This window comes from Fukomys damarensis, unplaced genomic scaffold, assembly GCF_012274545.1.
Source record: "Fukomys damarensis isolate Sample0158 unplaced genomic scaffold, DMR_v1.0_HiC HiC_scaffold_5, whole genome shotgun sequence".
Lineage (NCBI taxonomy): Eukaryota > Metazoa > Chordata > Mammalia > Rodentia > Bathyergidae > Fukomys > Fukomys damarensis.
In genome coordinates, this window is record NW_022900917.1 from 65,231,977 (window position 1) to 65,252,920 (window position 20,944).

At 35.3% G+C, this 20,944-nt stretch overlaps 1 protein-coding gene across 10 annotated transcripts in view; it reads right to left on the reverse strand.

The window, feature by feature from the left end:
* Erc1 (ELKS/RAB6-interacting/CAST family member 1) overlaps positions 1 to 20,944 on the reverse strand; it is a 445,074-nt gene that overhangs the window by 54,527 nt on the left and 369,603 nt on the right. For 6 of the 10 annotated variants that reach the window (XM_010630417.2, XM_019208387.2, XM_019208386.2 and 3 more), the window contains 2 exons: positions 16,021 to 16,165; positions 8,198 to 8,296 (listed from right to left, as the gene is read on the reverse strand). In XM_010630417.2, the coding sequence (XP_010628719.1) occupies positions 8,198 to 8,296; positions 16,021 to 16,165 (244 nt within the window). Of the gene's footprint in view, positions 1 to 6,724; positions 6,792 to 8,197; positions 8,297 to 16,020; positions 16,166 to 20,944 lie in introns of all 10 variants that reach the window. The other 4 variants (XM_010630425.2, XM_010630423.2, XM_010630426.2 and 1 more) reach the window with 1 other exon arrangement.

A 20,944-nucleotide genomic window follows, 5' to 3' on the forward strand; every position in this document is an offset into this window, starting at 1 on the left:
TTTTCCAGAGTACTTAAAACACTAACTCAAATGGTTCACAAGACAATGTAGCCTTAAATCACTTAGCAGAACCCATAAACATTCAGGATGTAAGTTGGCACACTAAAATGTCTTAAAAAGCATTAAGAGTTGTAAATAGGGGAGGGGAAGGAAGTAAAGGGAGGGCAGCGATATGGGGAAAAAATAAGAATCAAGATCTGTCATGTAAAGGTACAAGATCCCAATGATAAATGTAACTGTACCATATACTTAAAAAGTACCAATAAACTCAATGAGAAAACAAAAACAAAAACAAAACATTAAGAGTAGGGCTAGTGGCAGAGCTCAGTGTTAGAGCATGTACTTAGAATGCATGAGGCTGTAATCTCCTTCCCAGCATTACAAAACAAATCAAAATAGAGAGAAAGGTTCCTTATTCCAAATTACTTTTATCTTCACTGGACCTAAGAGGTCTCTGCCTTTGACCTCATAACTCCTGTAATCACCAGCCCCCTCAACCAGTGTGGAGGTGGGAGCTTTTATCTATTTCTTGATATTGTCTGAAAATGATCCCTAGGTGAGACAAAATTACCTGCTAGCCCAGGGTGCTTCTTAGAGGTACTCAGCTGGACCTGACACCTGTGATTAACCCACCATGCCTCTGACTACTTAAGGAGGCAGCTGTAGCGTTGCTCAAGCAGTATATGCAAGATTACTAGTGATTCAGTCAGATCCTCAGAAAAGATCATTATCTTTGTGATTATCTTTTACTGAATAAAAAATTAATTACTAGAATTCTGAGTTTTCTGTGTAATTGGAAGCATGCTGTTATATCAGAATAGAAAAAAATCTAGAAGTGAACAGTGGCAGCTATGAACCTCATGAATGTTTCAAGGTTGTATCACCACCACTGCCAATGTCATTCTCAATGTCATTTACTGAGCACTTCCATGTACCAGAGAAACTGGAAGGGGAATATACTATTTCAATTAATTCTCAACGGTGTAGGTTTTATTACTGCCAATTAAAAAATGAGTAACCTATGCTTAGAGAAGTTAAGTGATTTGTGGTAAGTTACACAGACAAGTCGGATTAAAATTAGGTCTGAAGGCAAAGCATACATACTGTTTGCCAACAGGCTTTTTTTTTTTTTTTAGTTTCGTAGATGAGATGTAATATTACAAATTAAAAAAGACAGAAACATTAATGGAACAACCATACCATGAAAAGGGACTGTTTTAAGAGCTTTCTGTTACCTCATTTAAAATTCAAACAACCCCATGAAGCTAGAATATTACTGTTCTGATTTAACAAATGAAGAAAGTGATGTACACAGAGCTGGGACTAGGTTATCTGGTTCCAAAGTTCACATTTTGATTAGGACCCTAAAATATCAGAATTAGCTAAGGAGGCAATCATCTTAGAGGATAGAGACTCAGATACTGTCTCCTGGGTATCTGCAGTTATATATGTTTTAAAAATCCATAAAAACAAATAAGACAAAACAAAAACAAACAACCAAAAAACAAAAACAATCCCCCCCCAGTGAAATGATGTTGGAAATTACTTAAGCTCCTTCTAGTAAGGGGCTGTCTTGAGTTACTTACAGAAATTATGTACTAGTAAAGGTAAATTTGTCATTTCACCAATTAAGAATACAGTCAACATATTCCTACTGAATATCTACTGTACCCAAGGAACCAGACTCGCAAGTGGGAGAATCCCTTCTCTTTTTGGTATAAGACAGTGTGACAAGTATGGGATCTGCAGTCTGTACTGGGGTTATTTAATAACTCATTTATTTTGGTTTATGTTTTGCAGTTGTAGGGAATGAACCCACATGGTAGGCAAGCATTGTACCACTAACTACAGCTCTCTGTTCTGGGTTTAAATATCTGCCATTTATTAGTTGCATGATCACAGAAACTTATTTAACTTGTAGGGGAAAAGCAAGATGTTCTTAGGGTGGCTATGAAAATTACATATGAAATAAGAGCAATGAAAGTGTCTGGCACATAATAAGTGCTTAATAAATACCCCCCATCTCTGCAGTTAAAGAATTTTTCTGCTTCTTGAATTTCATTGACTTGAATTCTATGCTTTTTCAGCAAAAAGCCTTTTGCTAAAATCTCTGATCTACTTCTGAAAATACAGTTATTAGATTGTTATACAAAAAAACAGCCCTAATATTCCTCCACATTGACAAAATATTGTAATTTCCTACATGATTCTATTTCTTTAAGATGAGTCAACACCACCTTTCTATAAATGCATTCTCTAGGGTTTTAAGAGAATTCTGTCACAGCACTATTGCAATAAGAATAACTTTGGGAATGTTTCAAATAGATAAGGAGAGTTATGTGGGCAACCCAAGTAGGACAGACAAAAAGGAAATGTCAAAAGAGAGACTCTTGTTTTAAAATACCTGTCTCAAAAGCTTGTTAATACTTGCATCATCTCAGAGAGAGAAGTCATATAACAAACTAGTCCAAATCTTGTTTTAATGTGCTGTAGTACTGATCTGAGGACATACACTAAATCTTTAGATTTTAGTTATAGAATGTTCTTATATCAAGACCAATTTGTAAGCCCTGTGGTTTACAAGCTCAACTATATATTTGAGTTTGCACCAGTTGATGCAAACTGCTTCCACAGCAGAAAGTTCAGAAAGAGCATATGGCTGCTCTTCTTGATGGCTGTGAACCATGCGTAGACATAAGTTTCTACCTGATGAATGTTTTTTAGTTAGGAAATATAAAAGATTTCTGAATTCTATTCACTCCATTTCATTTAGCATGGATTGTAGGAGCCAGACTCTAGGACTGAAGTTGAGTTTCCTTTTAAGTTTTCATTTCTCTAAAGTTCTTTTGTTTCTATATACTTTTCCTAACTTCTTTTTATACTTTCCTGTACTAGTAGTAATGCTGATATTAAAGCTCATAGCCAACTCCATGTTCTTGGTTTCAATGTAAACTGGCTTTTCTTTTCTGGATTTCAAGAATTTGAAAGGCAATATGTACATATATAATTCATATAAAACTACACATCTATGTTATAATTACACACACAAACACATACACACATGCACTGAGGACCTATGAGGCATTGGTCTAGATGACAGAAATACAAAAGTAATCATATTAAGGTTCCTGTCCTCATGGGGCCTACATTCTTCTGTCAAGGAAGAAGAAAGAAGAAAACTTGAACAGAGAACAGCATGGATAAGTGGATTTAGATAGGAAATTCTTGTTCTGGATCTCCTCATTGGGATGGCTGAGACTTGGTCAGATTGCATCACTGTCTGAAGTTCTATGACTAACAGTAATAAGGCCACTGCTATGAACTCAATGTTTTTTGTAGTTAGATAACCATTATCAAATTATGCCCTGATTCTACTTAGTCAATGAACTCAGAACACTTAACAGAAAGGTCTGAAAATAACAGAAGGAAATATGAGGGATAAAATGGATTATATTTGGCATGAATTTTTCTATTAGCTGAGGAGAGAGAAAGGACTCTATCATTCTTTTTTAAGTGGAGGTAATGCTTGTCAGTGTGTCTTAAGGAGCTAATTTTCTCGAAGAAAATGGCACTAACTAAAGGTTTTATACAAGGAATTTCTTTACAAAATTCAATGTATTTTCCTAAGAAAAAAATTCTTCAACATATAGATCAAAGTTTTGGTGATGAAAGGCAATATCATCAATATATTGTGGTTATTTCTGTTAAGTGCCATTAGTCCCTCCTTCCAGAAATACTTGGGGATCTTAAGTCACAATTTTCAAATGTTTGTTTTGTACTGTTACTATAAAGTGAAGGCATTGGGCTAGATGATGATGATAATAATAGAAAAAAACATTTACTGAAAATGTACTACTTCCTGGAGATAGAGCTAAGTTAAACAGGTCAAGAGCAACAACAAAAATAGTAACAGAAATGCAAAGAGTGAAGTAGTTTTTTGGTGCAAGGTTCTATCCAAACCATTTTACACACATCAATTGAGTAATCTATCCACAACCCTATGTGGCAGGGACTAATAAACTAATTTTTATCAATAAATAAACTGGAGTTAAGAGAATTTAAGTTACTTTCCCAAGGATATAAGGTAGGTTAAGCAATCTACTTTCAAAGCTGTAACGTTTGGTTCTTGGTTAATTTGTCTCACAACTCATCTACTTAAAATACTCACCTAAAAGATGAAATCAATGTACAGAGATTACATGCCTAACCAAAGGTTCAGCTACTGATGTAAGGAGCTGAGCACAGGCATTCTGTTCTCAAGCCTGTCTGACACTATGCTTTACCATGTCCCATAAAATGACCTAAATCTAAAACCCCTTTCAGCTGTATATTTTTTTTCCCATCTGAGTATTGATTATCTTTAGTAAGACTCATACTTTGCCAGTAATTGGTGTCTTACAAAATATTTTAGATGTAAAACATTAAGCTCTTAAGTTTGATAAGGAAATCATCAATTTCAAGTTTGAAATTTTGTTGAGAGAATCTGTTCTCTATAGAATTAGCAAGGAAAACAAGTGAAGAAAACTGGACAGAATGTCAAAACTTCCGAAGTATTTAAAGGGCTACAAAATCTCTTCAGGTAAAATTTTTATGACATAATGATGTTTGTGATAAATCTTATATGTTTGAAATACATCATAGAAAACTCCAGCTATTGGCCTGGGGATTTAGCTCAGTGGTTTTGCTGCCTGCCTTGCAAGCACAAGGACCAGAGTTCGATCCCTGGTACAAAAAAAAAAAAAAAGGAAAAGAAAAAGAAAACTCCAGCTATGACCATATTATAGTATGTGTCTAGATTTCTCCACAAAGCCTCATGTGGATCTAGTGGAGTTTCTTGGAGGTGGTTTGTTCTAGAATGTGCAATGCTGGGATTGAGTTATGGTACAATGCTAGTTTTAAGGGTGCCTGATTCTGGGTGTGAGTGCTACCTGCCCTAAGGGTAGAATATAAGGGACAGAAAGAGGGCTGCTGTTGTTGCTTGCTACTTTACTGCCTTCTTCCTGCCATGAATTGTTTCTCTTCTGTGATGCCCCTTCTGCCATGCCACTCTACCTCGGAATGGGCCAACTATGAACTGAAGCTATAAACTGTAAGATACAATAAACCTTTCCTTGTTTAACTTGGGGTGTCAGGTATTTTGTCTAAGCAACAAAAAAAGTAACTAAGACAGCTAACTGCAAATACAATGTATACTCCAATAAAAGTAATAGTTTAGTGAGTAAGCTCAACAGCACAATAACTGGAAAAAGTAAAATCAGAACATTTGAACTCTTGCTAGTAGTTATTTTATTCAGATAAAAGAGAAAGTAGAGACTCTTGGAACAAATGTACATAATGGTTTGTTCATTTTTCAATCTCCTAGTGATGTTACCAACAGGCCAATTTCCCATGTTTCTTCTGATTGGCTAGAAAAAGGTTTGTAAGCAAAATACAGTCCTGTTTAGATGTGTGGTAGAGGAGCTTTCTGCTGAGGCAAGCCAAGAAGCTCCTATGTTCTGTTAAAATGGGCAAGGCAGAGCCACTTTCATTTCTAAGACACTGGTAAGCCACATTCTGCTATTGTATAATCTTCGTATGTCTCATGATGACAAATATGTTCCCTTGCAGAATGTAAAGTAGTATATTTAATAGCTTTCTCTTCCATGCAGCATTCTAACCTAACAAACTTTCTGGCTGACACTGTACACTTCACCTTCATTCACTCTGGCAGAATAAAGTCATTTCAAAAGCTTTCCACAACTTACCTCTTCATCCTTATTGACCGCATTCAACAGCAAGAGTTCTGTACATGTGCCATCATTTTAAGCAGTTTAACACCAAGACACAGACATTTCAGGGAGAACCGACTCCAAAGGAATAAAATCACTAATAAGCATGGGCCTTGAATTCAGGGAGTACAATGCTACCAGTATGTGCAAACTTATTAATCGTAATTACTAATTTTTTTTAAGAAAAGGGCTTAGAGAAATTCAAGGGTATCACAGCAAACTGGACTCTTCTCCAACAACTGGACTGGAAAGGAGAATCTGGGTAGTGTCCTGTCAACTGCTTAACAAAGCAATGCTTTATACAAAGAGGGAGAAAAGAACTCTTTGGATTTACTACTAAAAAGGTTTTCTTTTACTTCTTTGCTCTTTTTTATTTTCAGGGATAATTTGAAAGTAATGTCAAAGCCCTAGGAGATGTCATAGGTTGATATCCTAGGTACTGACTCTTGAGAATTAAAAGTACTCTTTTATGGATAGAAGCAAAAGGAGGCATAGTACAGTCTACAGCTTTTTAAAATAAGACTATGAATTTATAATTAATTAGCATAAAAAAGATATCTCAAACCCAGGCTAACAGAAGATTTAACCAATTTTCTACTGCCAATTTGATGTAAGTCATTATAAATTTTACCAGGACACTGTTAAGAGTAATTTATTAACCAAATGACAACTTGAGAAATTTGGTTATGTGCACTGAAAGTTCTCCCCAAAATGTATAGAAATAAACTATAAAAGTGACTAATAACACAAGAGAAAAACCCCACAAAATAACAAACCCCACTATGTCAAAAGCACAGCAATACACACAAGAATCACGTGAAAAACAAAAAACAGAAAGCACACCAAAGTATTTCATAAATTATATACAAACAAGATGTGAGAGTGATTGTGTAAAAGGAAAATGATAAACAAAAAACAAAAAATCATTTCTGTAGTTAAGGAAAGCTGTTTCTCACCGTTCTGAACAAAATGGCTGAACTAAGAGCATCTCTTTGGCTATGCCCATATACCCTCCTCCTCATCCTATGGGGAGAGATGACAAAGGGAACAGTGCCCCAGGGCAGCATGGGAATGAAAAAGAGTTGGTTAGTATCAAAACAAAGATATAAGCATAATGTATTAGAAAAGAATTTGACTCTTTATATTAGATTTTAATTCCCTAAATAATGAAAATTAGTTAAGTTTATCATTACACTTTTTCTTTTCTCTTATTATTTTGTCATTTCACATGTCATCTCTATGATAGATCTGGGAAAAATTACCAATTTGGGGCTTTTCTTTGTGTTCTGCCTTTTTCTTCAACCTTTCTCCATTTCTGCTTCCCTCTATTCTAATTCCTTCTATCTTGTATCAAAACTTGTTTCACAGAAAGGATACAGCATACATCTTATGTATAAGTGACATAATTTAATTCCAGGAATGTATTGGGAAACAGGCAAAGAAAGTAAAGTAATTTCTTGGCAGGAAAGGACTATTGACACTAGGCAGACCACTTTCCCTTTCACCTACATTAAAGATAGGTACAGTTTCCTTTTTAAACTACACTGTGTTCCTTAACTGGCTTAGTAATGTCATCATGCTAAGGCTATAACCTTCTGCATCTTAGAAATAACAGCAACGTGGATATCACAACTACTTTCATCTACAATATTTCTGCTGCTTCTCCTAAAACAGTGCCTTAGATGTCATTTAGTGGAGATGTTTAGTAGAGGAGTTTTCCCTGACTCTTTAGGTATACAGATGTAATTACTTCAGTATATTTTTCCCCTTAGCCACACATTTTAAGATTGGGCGTGACGGAGATGTCGAAACCTGGTTTTTGGCAATGGGATATGAGATAATGTATTCACCACTCTTTCCCATCCACCCCTTTCAAGATCTTGGGGTATTTCCTTCCTTCAAAAAACAAATTAAATATGGTTCCCTTTAGACTCATCTGCATCTCTTTTGTACTGAAAAGTTGAAGGTAACAATTTCCCTTGAGAACGACATTTTGAAGAAATCCATCAGGAAATGGAATACAGAAACTAAGTTTCAACCATCATTTTTAGTAGGTGATGAGCAAAGATTTCATAATTTGCAGTCAAACAGAAGTAGCCCCTATACTGAGTTATGTCTCACTGAGCTTGCAAGGAGAGCCTTGTTTTTCTAATAAGGCACTATTTCTTTTAGTAAAAAAAAAAAGGACTAATTTTTTTCTTAATCCAATTCAAGGATTTTCATCATTCTCATTCTCAAAATTTTCAAAATATCTTAAAAAAACATTTAGAATAACCAATTTCCTATATAAAAATTGAATCTTTTTTTTTTTTTAAGTAGAGTTTTGGAGAAACTTAGTTATTCTTCTTCTAACTTATTGGAATTTGCAAAATGTTAGTTTTTTTTTAAAAAAAGGAAAAAAGAAAAAAAACAGTCAGAAGCAGTCTTACCTGGTCTGGGGAGGGTTTATGATTTGTCTGATTGGAATGGGAGGACTTGAAGTGGTCATCCTCATAGTTGTCAGCCATTAGCTTCATTCGATTTTGTGTCTAAGAGGAAATGATTCATAAAGTTAAATTTAGGTAAGGTTCCTATGACACTGTAAAGCGACAAGTGCCTTAAGAATTTTATAAGGATAAAGCTAACTTTGTTTGCAATAATCTCAAATAAACATAGGATTTTTGAGAAAATTGGAAAGAGGTGCTGTGGACTGAAATGTCATCCCCAAATTCATATACTGAAACCTTAACCTCAGTGTCACTGTAACTTCAGGGTCTTTAAAGGTAACCTAACCATGGTTAAATAGTCATAACTGTCTAAGGCCCTATGTCAACACAACTGTGGCCCCATAAGCAGAGCAAGAAAAAGATAGCTCTCTCTCTGCTTCTCTGTCATTTGAAGACAGAGAGAGAAGAAAGTCTTTAAATGCCAGGAAGATAGCCCTCACCAAAAGCTGAATCAGCTAGCACTTTGATCTTTGTATTATTATTAGTTACTTTTCTCTTGTTGCCAGCACCCAAAGTTAAAGGGGAAAGGGTTTATTTAGCTCATAGTTTGTAGAAGTCTGAGTCCATAATAGGCTGGTTCCAAGGCATCACTTTTGAAATTGGGATAACAATAATTTCTCCCCTGTAAGGCTGCTGTGAGGAATAATCAATGAGTTTAACACAAAGATGCCTGGCATCTGATAAATTGCAGCCATCATTAGAAGCATAAACATTTTTATATAATTAAATATTATTGTAAAATATTTTTTCCTGGCTGCACAGCTCTTACAGAATGGTTGCATGCATACCATATTGTTGGCCATTCACAACATTTATTCTGACTTAATAAGCTACCTGTCTAATTTTTAAACCAGTTCCTCTCTCCAATATGTAAAGGTAGCCAAGACAACACATATTAATAAATTGTAACATAAAATTTCTTTTTTCTGGAATGATTCCCAATTACTTTGCTATGGTCTGAATGTTTGTGAACCCTTGAAATTCATATAATCCTTCTCACCCTTGAGACACACACATATGTATGTATATACACACATCTAATTAATGTTTAGGTTTTTTTTGAGACAGGGTCTTGCTGTATACTAGGCTGGCCATGAACTTGTGATCTTCCTTCCCTCATTCACCTCCTGAGTGCTGAGATTACAGGTGTGTGTCATTACACCTGGTTCTGAACTGTGTATTTGTACAATTGGTGTATTAAAGTTCCCCACTATAATTGAACTGGTAGATATTTGTGCTTTTACATAAAGTAGTTTGTTCTATGAAAGTAGGTTTGCCAACATTAAGTGCAAATACATTTACAACTGTTCTCTCTTGGTGAATTATTGCCTCTGCCAATTTAGAGTGACCTTCTTTGTCTCTTTGACTAGGTTTGATGTCAACTTTAGTTAGGAATCAGACCAGCTATTTGTTATGGATTGTGTCTAGAAGCCCCCCCAAAACCTCATGTAGTCATAGGCAGGGCTTTTCAGAGGTGGCTGCACCTACAGTGTGTGATGCTGGGATCAAGGGTGAGTGATCACTAAATTAGTCCACTGATTGGCTTGGCATAGTTCCAGATGTGGATAATGGGAATGCCCACCCTGGGTGTGAATGTTACCCACTCTAGAGGTGTGTACTCTGGATGGAATATATGGGACAGAAAGAGGGACACTGTGGTCCCTTGTTGCTTGATGTTTTTGCTGCCTTCTGCCTGTTATGAACTGTTACCCCTCTATGATGCCCCTCTGCCATGCCACCTTGCCTTGGAGCCAGTTGTTTATGGACTGAAACTTCTACAAACTGTGAGCAGAAATAAAGCTTTCCTCCTTTAACTTTGCTATCAGGTGTTTTGTCTCAGCAAAGAGAAAGTAACTAAGACACTATTCCTTCTTGCTTTTGGGTGCAGGCTGCATAAAGTATCATTTTCCATCCTTTCATTTTTTCAGTCTGTGTGTATCTTTGTGGGTGAGGTTTTGATTTTTTTATTTAATCTGCCACTTCTGTGTATTTTAATTGGAGAGTAAAGACCATTTGCAATGACTGCTATTAACAAAACATATGTACTTATTTGTTGTATCATTATTTTTTCAGGGGTTGATTTCTTTTTAACTTTTGTTCTAGTGAGATTTACTCTCTTATTTGGAATCTTTTGTGATATTGACCTCCTTGTCTCTGTTTAGGACACCACTAAGTATTTTCTAAATGCTGATTTCCAAATGTTGATTTGGTGGTATTAAATTTCTTTAGATTATCTTTTATCATGGAAGTTCTGTCAATTGTAAAGGATAATTTTGTAGACTACAATAATTACTGTTTGCAATTATTCTTTTTTAAGGCTTAAAAAACTTCACTCCATCTCTTTTGGCCTTTAAGGTTTTCATAAGAAACTCTGATGGTTTGCCTTAATAGATTATTTTGTGCTTTTCTCTAATAGTCTTTGGTGTTCTCTATTCTAAATTTTTGGGATTTTGACTGTGCTGTGTCATGGAGAGGTTCTTTTCTGCCCACATTTATTTGGAGTTCTAAGTGCCTTATTTATCTAGATATCCATCTCATTCCCTAGATTTGGGATATTTTCTGCAATAATTTTGGTGAGTAAATTTTTTAGTCTCTGTCTCTATTCATTCCTCAAAACCAATGATCTTTAAGTTTGTTTATTTTGAGTCATCTGGGAGCTCTTGGATCATTTCTTGGTGGTCCCCCCACCAGTACAGTATTACTGAGTAAATGTTCTACTACATTCTACTTGTCCCAAAGTCCTGAAATTCTATCTTCTGACTGATCTTGCCTACAGCTAGAACTTTCAACTTAATTTTTATTTATTTATTTATTTATTTTGTACCAGGGATGGAACCTGGACCTCATGCTTGAGGTAGGTGGCAGAACCACTGAATCCCTAGCACAAATGAATTTTTTATTTTCAGGATTTTTGTTCGATTCCTTTTTATAATCTCTGATTCTTTATTAAAGTGATCTTTTATATCTAGAACTATCTTTCTTAATCATTAAGCTGTTTATCTGTTTTGTTTTGGTTTTTTTTTTTGGTTTTTTTGAGACAGGGTCTCACTACATAGTTGAGACTGACCTGGAACTCACTATGTAGCAGAGGCTGGTCTCGAACTCACTATGTAGCCGAGGCTGGTCTCGAGCTCACAGTGATCCTCCTGCCTCAGCCTCTCAAGTGCTGGGATTACAGGCGTGCACCACCACGCCTGGCTATATCTGTATCTTTTTAAAGTTTGCTGATCCTTTTAGTTATTGATTCAGTTTATTTTTTTCTTTGCTCTCTTCAATTTTTTAATTATTTGTTTTTTGTGTTCTTTGCAAAATTCATCCACTTCAGTGTCAGTGATACAATTTGGGGCTGTTATGAGTTTTTGGAGGCATCTCGTTTTTCATGATTGTTTTGCTTTTGTGTTAAAGGTTGTAGATCTGTTAGGCTACTATAGTAGAGATATCCCTAGTAAGTAGTTTTCTCCCTCTGATGTGCCCTTGCTTTGGGAATGATCCAGAGTGTTGATACCTACTCAACATATCCAGAATACTAGGGTTTATCCTAAGCATTGCACTGTGGAAAGAGAATAATTACTGGTAATAACAACATCCAAAGAGTGAATAATACATCAATATATAATATCAAACTTGTTTAAACAGTTTTCAAGTTCCAATAGCTCAGGCAGATAATGGTGTAGTACTGATGTAGTAATGACAGACTGGGAATTAGAGGAGGGAAGAAAAAATATTGAAAGAAAAAAACCCCAGAGAAACAGAAGAGAATGAGAAATAATGAAAAGGGTTTTGATGATACTATATTTCCATGTCTGGAAAGAAGGGGTTGGGGAGAAGAGTTTTTAAAGATTATGTGTGGGGGCAGAAAAAAGACAAGTGAAGGAACTGTAAGTTGAAAAGCTAACTGCATATTATCAGGTAAGTAAGATCTCTCATATTTCACTACTCCAGGGGAAGTCAAGGAGAGAAGTAGAAATAGGCTAGAGAAAATGAAACATTCATGACATTCAGATTAGTACTAATAGAGTATACTGAAAGGAACCAAAGATATAAACTGGAAAAAAACTGAAGAAGAAAAATAAAATATGAAAGTGGAGAAGGGAGGTGTATAAAGAAATGTAGAGAAGGTGTGCAAAGGAAGACAGTACAACTTCCTTCTAGTTCCATCCCAGTCCCAGGCCCCTGTAGTTCTCTCTGGCTCATGATCCTACAGTACCCAGTAATAAGGATACTCTCCCTTGTGCAAATATCTCTCTGTGAATCCTTGCCTCCCAGCAAGAATGCCTCTGCAATTGGCTTCCACTGAAGTTGATGGGTACGGCAAGCATTCAACTGCTATTTCTACCATTTTCCAATATGGCACACCCTTTGGACTTGCACTTTGACCAGTGCTGGGATAGGGCAGTGGCTTTGGCTTTCATTCTAGCTTCACCTAGTTCTATCTTTCTATCTAGTTTCATCTAGTTCTAGTTTCACCTAGAACTATTTTAAGATAGTTCTACCTGTTTGCTGTCTTGTTCAGGTTATATTCTCCTGTGGGGGTGGGGTGTTATCTCCCTGCACAGGTGTACAACCACTAACCTGGGTGATCCGACACCAGGAATCTCATGATAAATAAACTTTCAAATCTCTAGTACCAGTAGGAAGGTTAAAAGTTAAAATGTTCAATGATAACCACAGCTATAGAAAGATGTTAAGGAATATATCTTTCTGGCATATTAAAAGACAGAAAATAAGGCAATAAAATTACAAATTATGGCAGAAAGGGTAAACATTTATAGAGAATTTATACGTGACCAAAGTTCAGCTGTTATGTTTGAAAGAGTCTCTCCTAACTGTTAAAATTTCTTATATTAGCCCCAGAATATATTGTGACAATTAATTCTAAAGCAGAACATTATAAATATGTACTTGTAAATGAAATTGTGTAGATTTAAACCAAGTGAGTTTAAGCTTGTAGCCTTACTTTCACATTGTTATCATTGACTGTTATAAACAGAAAAAATTCTAGGTAGTCTTAAGAAGCAAATCTGGCTGTGTTACTTCTGCACAGAGCACAGAGGATTAAACATAGACTTTAAACTAATAGTACAGAGCTTGTAAAATTCTGGAGGTGAAAAAACAAAATATAATGTTGAGAGAAAAGCTGTTTTGTGACTACAACCACTGTAGCTAAACAGCTTATACAAAGCTTTCCAGGCTTCCATCTGAGTTTACATTAAACATACTGTGGGTGCCTGACAGTCACAGTAGAGGCTTCTTCATGAATTAGTCTGAACACAATGGCTGGCATCTACCACAGCATATCTGGAGTTTGTTAGACAACCTTTAGGTTTTACTTTTTAAAAATCATCTCTAGACCATTCCTTCTCTGTAGCCTCTCTAAGTGCTGCTTTGACACAAATGAGTCAAGAAGACAGTTATCCTGGGGCAGGGAAAGTGCTGTAAATTGGGACCATATTAGAGGATGAGCCCAAATCTAAACATTCTCATTGCTTCCTCTCTTTCTGAGGATAGGACTCGTCCATGAGTGCCAAAAGCCTAGTAGGCAGTGGCAGCTCTGTTTATTGGAAGGCCAAGTGAATGCTGCTGCCTCTCTGTTTGGAAACTATCTTTAGATTGTGACATATTCCAGCAATTCAAAGACTAGACACTTTAACTTAAAACAACATTCATGTCATATCCTCTTTGCAAAAGTCCTCTCCCTTGTCTAAAAGTTAGTATACACGCTCAAGAGAATTAAAGAACCAAAATGTCTTTGGCAAGACTTCCTTCCTACTACTTCCCCATAGGTACAATTTGAAAGGGCAGGAATATGAAACTTCATGGAAGGGAGAAGAAGAAACTATAAGAAGGGGTCCTGAAAACGACACTATTTTTCTCTTTACACAGGTCATATCAGTACAGAATATTCAGGGTGCACAGTTAGATAAAAAGGCACTAATAGTTCTATAGATTGTATTCTGGACACTGTACATGCTAAGCAGGTACTCTACCACCAAGCTACAGTGCACCTCTGAAAGATTTTTAGCTATTCCTTTCTAAGGCTGTAAGCTCATCTAATTTCCTTAATTTTCACCTACTGAAAATATACGGTCTTAAGAGACAAGATCAAAAGCCACCGTGAATGAGATAAAATATTCTTATTTGCTAACTACTCTGTTCTATCTGGCATAATAAGGTACAGTACCATAAATTATATAGGTCATGTGGCTATATATTTAGGTTTAAAAATTTAAGAGAACTAATACTGCAAAATTTACTCACAATCCAGTTAACTCCTTTAACAATACCCTCCTATCTTACATTATCATATTTGGATAGTCAAATTTCAACTACCAGACAGATGTTTGTAATAGTAAATAAACACAGTCTTCCTATTTTACTTAAAAGGCATTCAAACATTATTGTAGGAAACTGGAAAAGTTTTCTTTCATTTGTAAACAAGTAATGGGTTATTTTTTTTGCTAGACTACTATGTATCCTGTGTAAAGGGACATTGGCATTTTTCTGAGCAAAGTCAGCCATGTAAATAAAGTCTATTTCTAAGCAGTTTTAAAATTGATCTACAGGGAAAATATCTTCACTGTGTAAGTACAGCTTATTAATTTTAACATTAGATACTATGTCTATATACCATCAATTGATGACCGATGACTAAAAAACATAAAAGAAATTTCTTTACCCAAAAAGCTTGTTTCTAATCACATTACTTAAGGCAGAGGAGCATATTTAAGCAGACAAACTGTACAGAAAATCTGAATAAGAGAATAAAGGAGATGACATATGAGGACAGGATTTTCGACAGTACAAATAGTATAGAAATGATCAGTGAAGAAGATTAAAGTTAAAGAAACAGATTTTTTTATTTGTTTGTTTGTTTTTTGAGACAGGGTCTCACTATGTAGTTGAGACTGACCTGGAACTCACTATGTAGCTCAGGCTGGTCTCGAACTCACAGCAATCCTCCTGCCTCAGCCTCCAGAGTGCTAGGATTACAGGTGTGTGCCACCACATCAGGCAAAGAAACAGATTTTATAATTTAGCTTTGTTATTTTCAACAAAGAAATCTTTCCACTCTTTTAAAAATGTGAAAAAATAAACACAATACAAATGTTATCATTTTAACCATTTTTAAGTGTATGGGTCTATTAAGGATATTCATAGAGTTGTGTAACTGTCATTGAAGGGGACAATTTTAGAAGATATTTTCTGGTACCAGATATTGAACTCAGGACCTGAGGCAGGGGCAGTGCCACTGAGCTAAATCCCTGGCCCCAAAAGGGACAATTTTAGCTTTTATTTTCATAAATGAAAGGACTTAGAAAAATATTAAGCATTAAATTTTGGTAGGGTTAAGGTTACCAAAGAAAGGATAAAACGGTTTGTATATTTCAGATAATCCAATCCTTAAATAACTAGAAATCTTTAATAAAAATATGCTTAACATTTGTGTGCTAGGAATCTAGTTGGATGTAAAAAATATACATGCACTTCTCATTTCAGATTTCACTAATTCCTACCAGCCACTATACAAAGTTAGAAAATATTCTTACGGAAGACTTGTGACATCTAAACGTGCCCTATTACCAAGAATACTCTGCATTTACTAGACATAATATCCGTGAAGAGCCTCTACTTATAAAAATTAACTGGATGCCATTATCAGATGTTTAATATAAAACATGAAACCCAGAAATACAGTCTGGAAGACATGCATAGAAAACTGTGTAAAGGCTGGTCCCATGCCATCCCAGTCCCTACATTATTAGTACCTGCTGTTTAAGCTGCTGCACCAGGCGATCTTTCTCACGCTTTAGTGCAGCCACCTCCTCTTGGGTTTTTTTCTTAGAGGATGAAAGCTCCAAAAGAGCTATATTGGCATCTTTTTCACTAATAGCAGCCAGGAGAGCTTCTTGCCTACAAAAGAAAGAAAATGCCAACACTTTTATTTAATTCTCATAACAATTCTTTTACCATTTTACCCTCATTTTATGGACGATAGAGCATTTATATAGCTTGCTCAAATTCACCCCTAATATAAATGGTACAGGCTGGGTGTGGTGGCGCACACCTGTAATCCCAGGACTCTGGAGGCTGAGGCAGAACTCTCTGTGAGTTCAAGACCAGCCTGGGCTACATAGTAAGTTCCAGGTCAGTCTCAACTACACAGTGAGACCCTGTCTCAACACAACAACAACAACAACAACAACAAATAAATAAATGGTGCAGGGAACCTCATTATTTAGGTTTTTCTGATTATAAATGTCTTTACCATGTTATATTGCTATTTTAATGAAGATTCCTATTACATAATGTTAAACAAAATAAGTCAGTCATAGTAGAGCAAACATTGCATGACTTCACCTCCATGAAGTATCTAATAAAAATAATCATACTCATGCAATAAAAGAGTAAATTAGTGGTTACCAAGGACTAGGGTAGAGGGAAATGTGGAATTACTAACCAACAGGTACAATGTCTCAATTATGAAAGATGAATATATTCTAGAGATCTGCTACACAACACTAATAGTAAACAACAAGAAGAGATAAAAGTTATAAATATATATGGAATATTAATCAGCCAAAAAGAAAAATTAAATCAAATAATTTGTCAGAAAAAGGGTGGATCTAGAGACCATAATGTTAAGCAAAATAAATCAAATATAGAAAGTGAAATATTGTATAACTTCTCTTATAGGAGAAACCCAAAATATAAATAAATTAAGGAGTAAAATAAAGAAAAAATGGTACGACAGACAGAAGCAGACTTCTTGGAGAAATGGAAGGGGATCAAAGGAATAAGGGGGCAGGGATTGCAAAGACTAAGAATAGAGGAATGGAAAATGATCAAGAAATGATATATGTATGTGTACACCCCCCCAACAAATGTAATCATCATGTGTCACAAACACACACTAATAAAAATACATATATTTACATTGGGCATAGTGATCAACGTGTAATTTCAGATACTTGTGAGATTGAGTCAGAAGGACTGCAAATTTGAAGCTAGCCTGGACAATTTAATGAGATTCTGTCTCAAAATAAAAAGTGAAAAGGGCTAGGGATATAGTTTAGTGGTAGAAAGCCCCTGGCTTTGATCCCCACTACTGCAAAAAACAAAAGTATATTTTATATGTAATATATATTTATAACTTTAAAATCCTATATACAGTATTTTTTCTTTTGTGGTGCTAAAGATTGAACCCACAGCCTTGTAATGCTAGGCAAGGTCTCTTCCACTGAGCTACAATCCTAAACCTATAATACCAAATAATGTTTTTACTTTTTAGTTAAAAAACAAAAAAAGAGCTCATAGGTATAGTTGTGGTTCATCTTGAAAGCAAAGGCAGTGACTTTTCTGTTTAGTAAGAATAGTCCTATCACGCATATACTTTCTCCATTTCACTCATTCCTTTGGTTAAGTAGTATTGCATAGCTTCCAGTCCAACTGAGACATTGACACTGCAACACTTTCATGTACAGAGCATATAACAAATTGTAAATTGTAGTAAAGTGGATTTAGAAATAAAGCCATCCGTTCTTGGAGTACCCTGAACATTAGTGATTCTTTTTATCTCATTAATGCTTTATGCATCTATAGTTGTGACTTTATTGGAAATGATCTGTATACTTTGAAAAAAGTAATTTAAACTTTACAAATTCCTTGTGGTTTGGCTAACTACACTGTGGTTCATGTCCAGAAGGAAAAGGAGGCAGATTTAGAATGGAAGGGAACATATGAAACTTACAAAATAATCAGAATGAAGTTGGTGAACACTAACATTTCATAGTGTAAAATAAATTCTTCAGTTACATTTTTATGTAATAAAACAGAATTGATTTATAGGAATTATATAAGTGGTCTGAGCTTTTGACCTGAGGAAATGCTTAATCTGACAATGAAAGGCCCACACATTTAACTTTGCTTCTGTCTTTTGTTAAGATAACTGAGCGTCAATAGCAGTCACAGGGAAGTGTGTTAGTGTTAGTGATGCCATAAAATGGAAAACTATCATTTGAAATTTCCATAGGATATTCTTTATTCTACATTGGTACTGAACTCTGAACAAGCAGTACTAACAAACGGAAGATGTAGATCAGTTTACATCATAAAAATGATTTAAGTACTCTACAGTTGGAAGAGAGAGAAGATCATCCAGGATCCCAGTATCACCTTCCACTGTCTTTACACTCCACAGTAATTCTAAGGAATGGCAGATGGCCTACACCAGGAGGCTTCAGTCAACACAAAGGGATAATGACAGTCTAAATATATCCATTAATCACTTGAAAAAAATGTTAAGTGGTAAAATGAGCTTAAAGGTGAAGGAGTTCAAGATAGTCTAACTAAGCATAGTTTTCTCTTTATTGTGGTCATCTGTATAGCCCTTTGGGAAGCTCAGAGACTGACCAAGGTGGAATGAATGTGCTTTCTCAGTGGCTACGTTTCTGTGCATTTCTGTGTTAGAATCACAAACTTGGCAGGCAAATAGCAGATCAATGAAACATAAATTAACTGGTTGAACTGAGTCATCAGCTCTTTAACTGAATGTAAAATACAAACGTGATGTGATTTGAATTCTACTTTGGGCTTAAGGAAAGCATCATAATATGAAATAGTAAAAATCATTCCATATTCCAAACTCTTTCATAAACGGTATGTTTGGGCAGCTAGTATGACACAGTTAATATCTGGGGTAAATGTCAACCCAAATTATAATATGTAACAATTCAGATTTAAAATTTCAAAATGTGAAAGTTCATGCCAATGTGGATAATGACTTTTTAGTAAAATATATAATTTGAAGTCTTTTATAATGTGATTTAGAGATTTTATTATATGATTTACATATTATATATATATTTAAACACAGTTTTTAACACCAAGGAATGACAATCATCTACGTACTACAAAGACTTAAACTCTGCCTCCTAAGTATGACTCTTTTTTTTCAAAAACACAGTTCTTACCCTCTAAAATTCCCCCAACATATTCCCTAACACAAGATCATAGTTCTGTTCTTCCCATCTGAAAATTATACTCTTGATATTCATTTCTACATGAATATGTGCCACAAAGGGCAACTTACAGTCAAGGGAATAATATTATTATATATCATATATTTAATCTTAAATTCTGGATAATGGCATTATCTTCTGTGGGTTTATTAGCTTTTATTTTTGAAAAGGGCTAGAGATAGTATTGAGCTCTTGGTTATAATTTTGGTAAATTTTAAGTAGATACTATTGGAACTGAGAGAAAACTTCAATAAACCTCTAACTTCACTTGTTTTTATTGCCAATTTTTGAGGTCACGTTGCAAAGCAATATACTCTCATCAGCTTTCATGATATAATAACACCTCTGAGATATGGGTTACAACGCTAATGATTGCCTAAGCTCTTTTTTATGAAGGTAGAGACAGCTCAAACCACTGGAAACCACTGATCATTATAAAGGAACTTTTTATCAGACAGCTAAAAACTACCCTCAAAGAATGCTAATGTCACCATTTTCTAGACATGTATCCTATGAAGAGCCATTAAGTTTTACTATGCATGTGCAGACCACTTACTTCACTTTTCTTTACTTCCAATGACCTTTCTTAATGCCTCTGATCACCCTGCTTCTTTCTGCAAATACCACCCCACCACAACTCCTACCCTTAGGGAGGCAGATTTGAGACTCGGGGCTTCCTCATGTTTGGCTGCCTCTTGAATGAACTCTTTCCCTTTTACAAAATTTGTTCTTAACAGTGATTGGCATACCGTGCAGTAGGCAAAATAGGCTTTGCTTGGTAACACTATAGGGGAGAAAAATCTCCTAAAAACATTTTGGAAAAGAGACAAGAATATAAAAGCTAGTAACGTAATAGCCATAACTTTAGAGGCAGTAAGAAAAACAGTTGTTTCCCTAATATATCTGATAGAAAAGACCACAGGATATAGTTGAACTTATGTAGTTAAGCTTCACATAGTACATTCAAAAGTGTCTAAATTCAAAACCTGTTAAGAATACTTGGTTTTTCAGAGGGAATGGAATTCAGAATAATAATAAAAAAAAAGAAAATTGTGAAAAAAATATTATTTTAGTAGCTGCCTATTCCATATAATTACTTCTTTGTAAAATGCTATTTTCTGGTTTTTTTTTGTTTTTTTTTTGTTTTTTTTTGTTTTGTTTTGTTTTTTGAGACAGGGTCTATATAGTTCAGACTGCTCTGGAACTCACTGTGTAGCCCAGGCTGGTCTTGAACTCGCAGTGATCCTCCTGCCTCAGCCTCCTGAGTGCTGGGATTACAGGTGTGTGCCACCACACTGGGCTAAAATGCTACTTTCTGATAAGAGTAATACACATTCAATAGAGAAAAACTGAAAGTCACAGGAAACTATAAAAAAGAAAATAAAAATTACGAGAGGTAATTCATTTTTAATCAGAGTTAATTGCTTGGGATCTAGAAGTCACCTATTCTAATACTGCTACAAATATTTCAAAAAAAGCGAACCTTTATAGAGTTTAATCATTAACTGAGAGCAGCCTCACATATACTCCACAGAAAAGGGAGACCTGCCAATGTACATTCTGGCTTCATTTTCCATGAGCCCTAAGGGAGTAACATGAGCACATAAAATGTGAAAGGTAATACATGTATGCTGTAAGTTCAGAGCAAAATAAAAACTTTAATGCTCTTCCT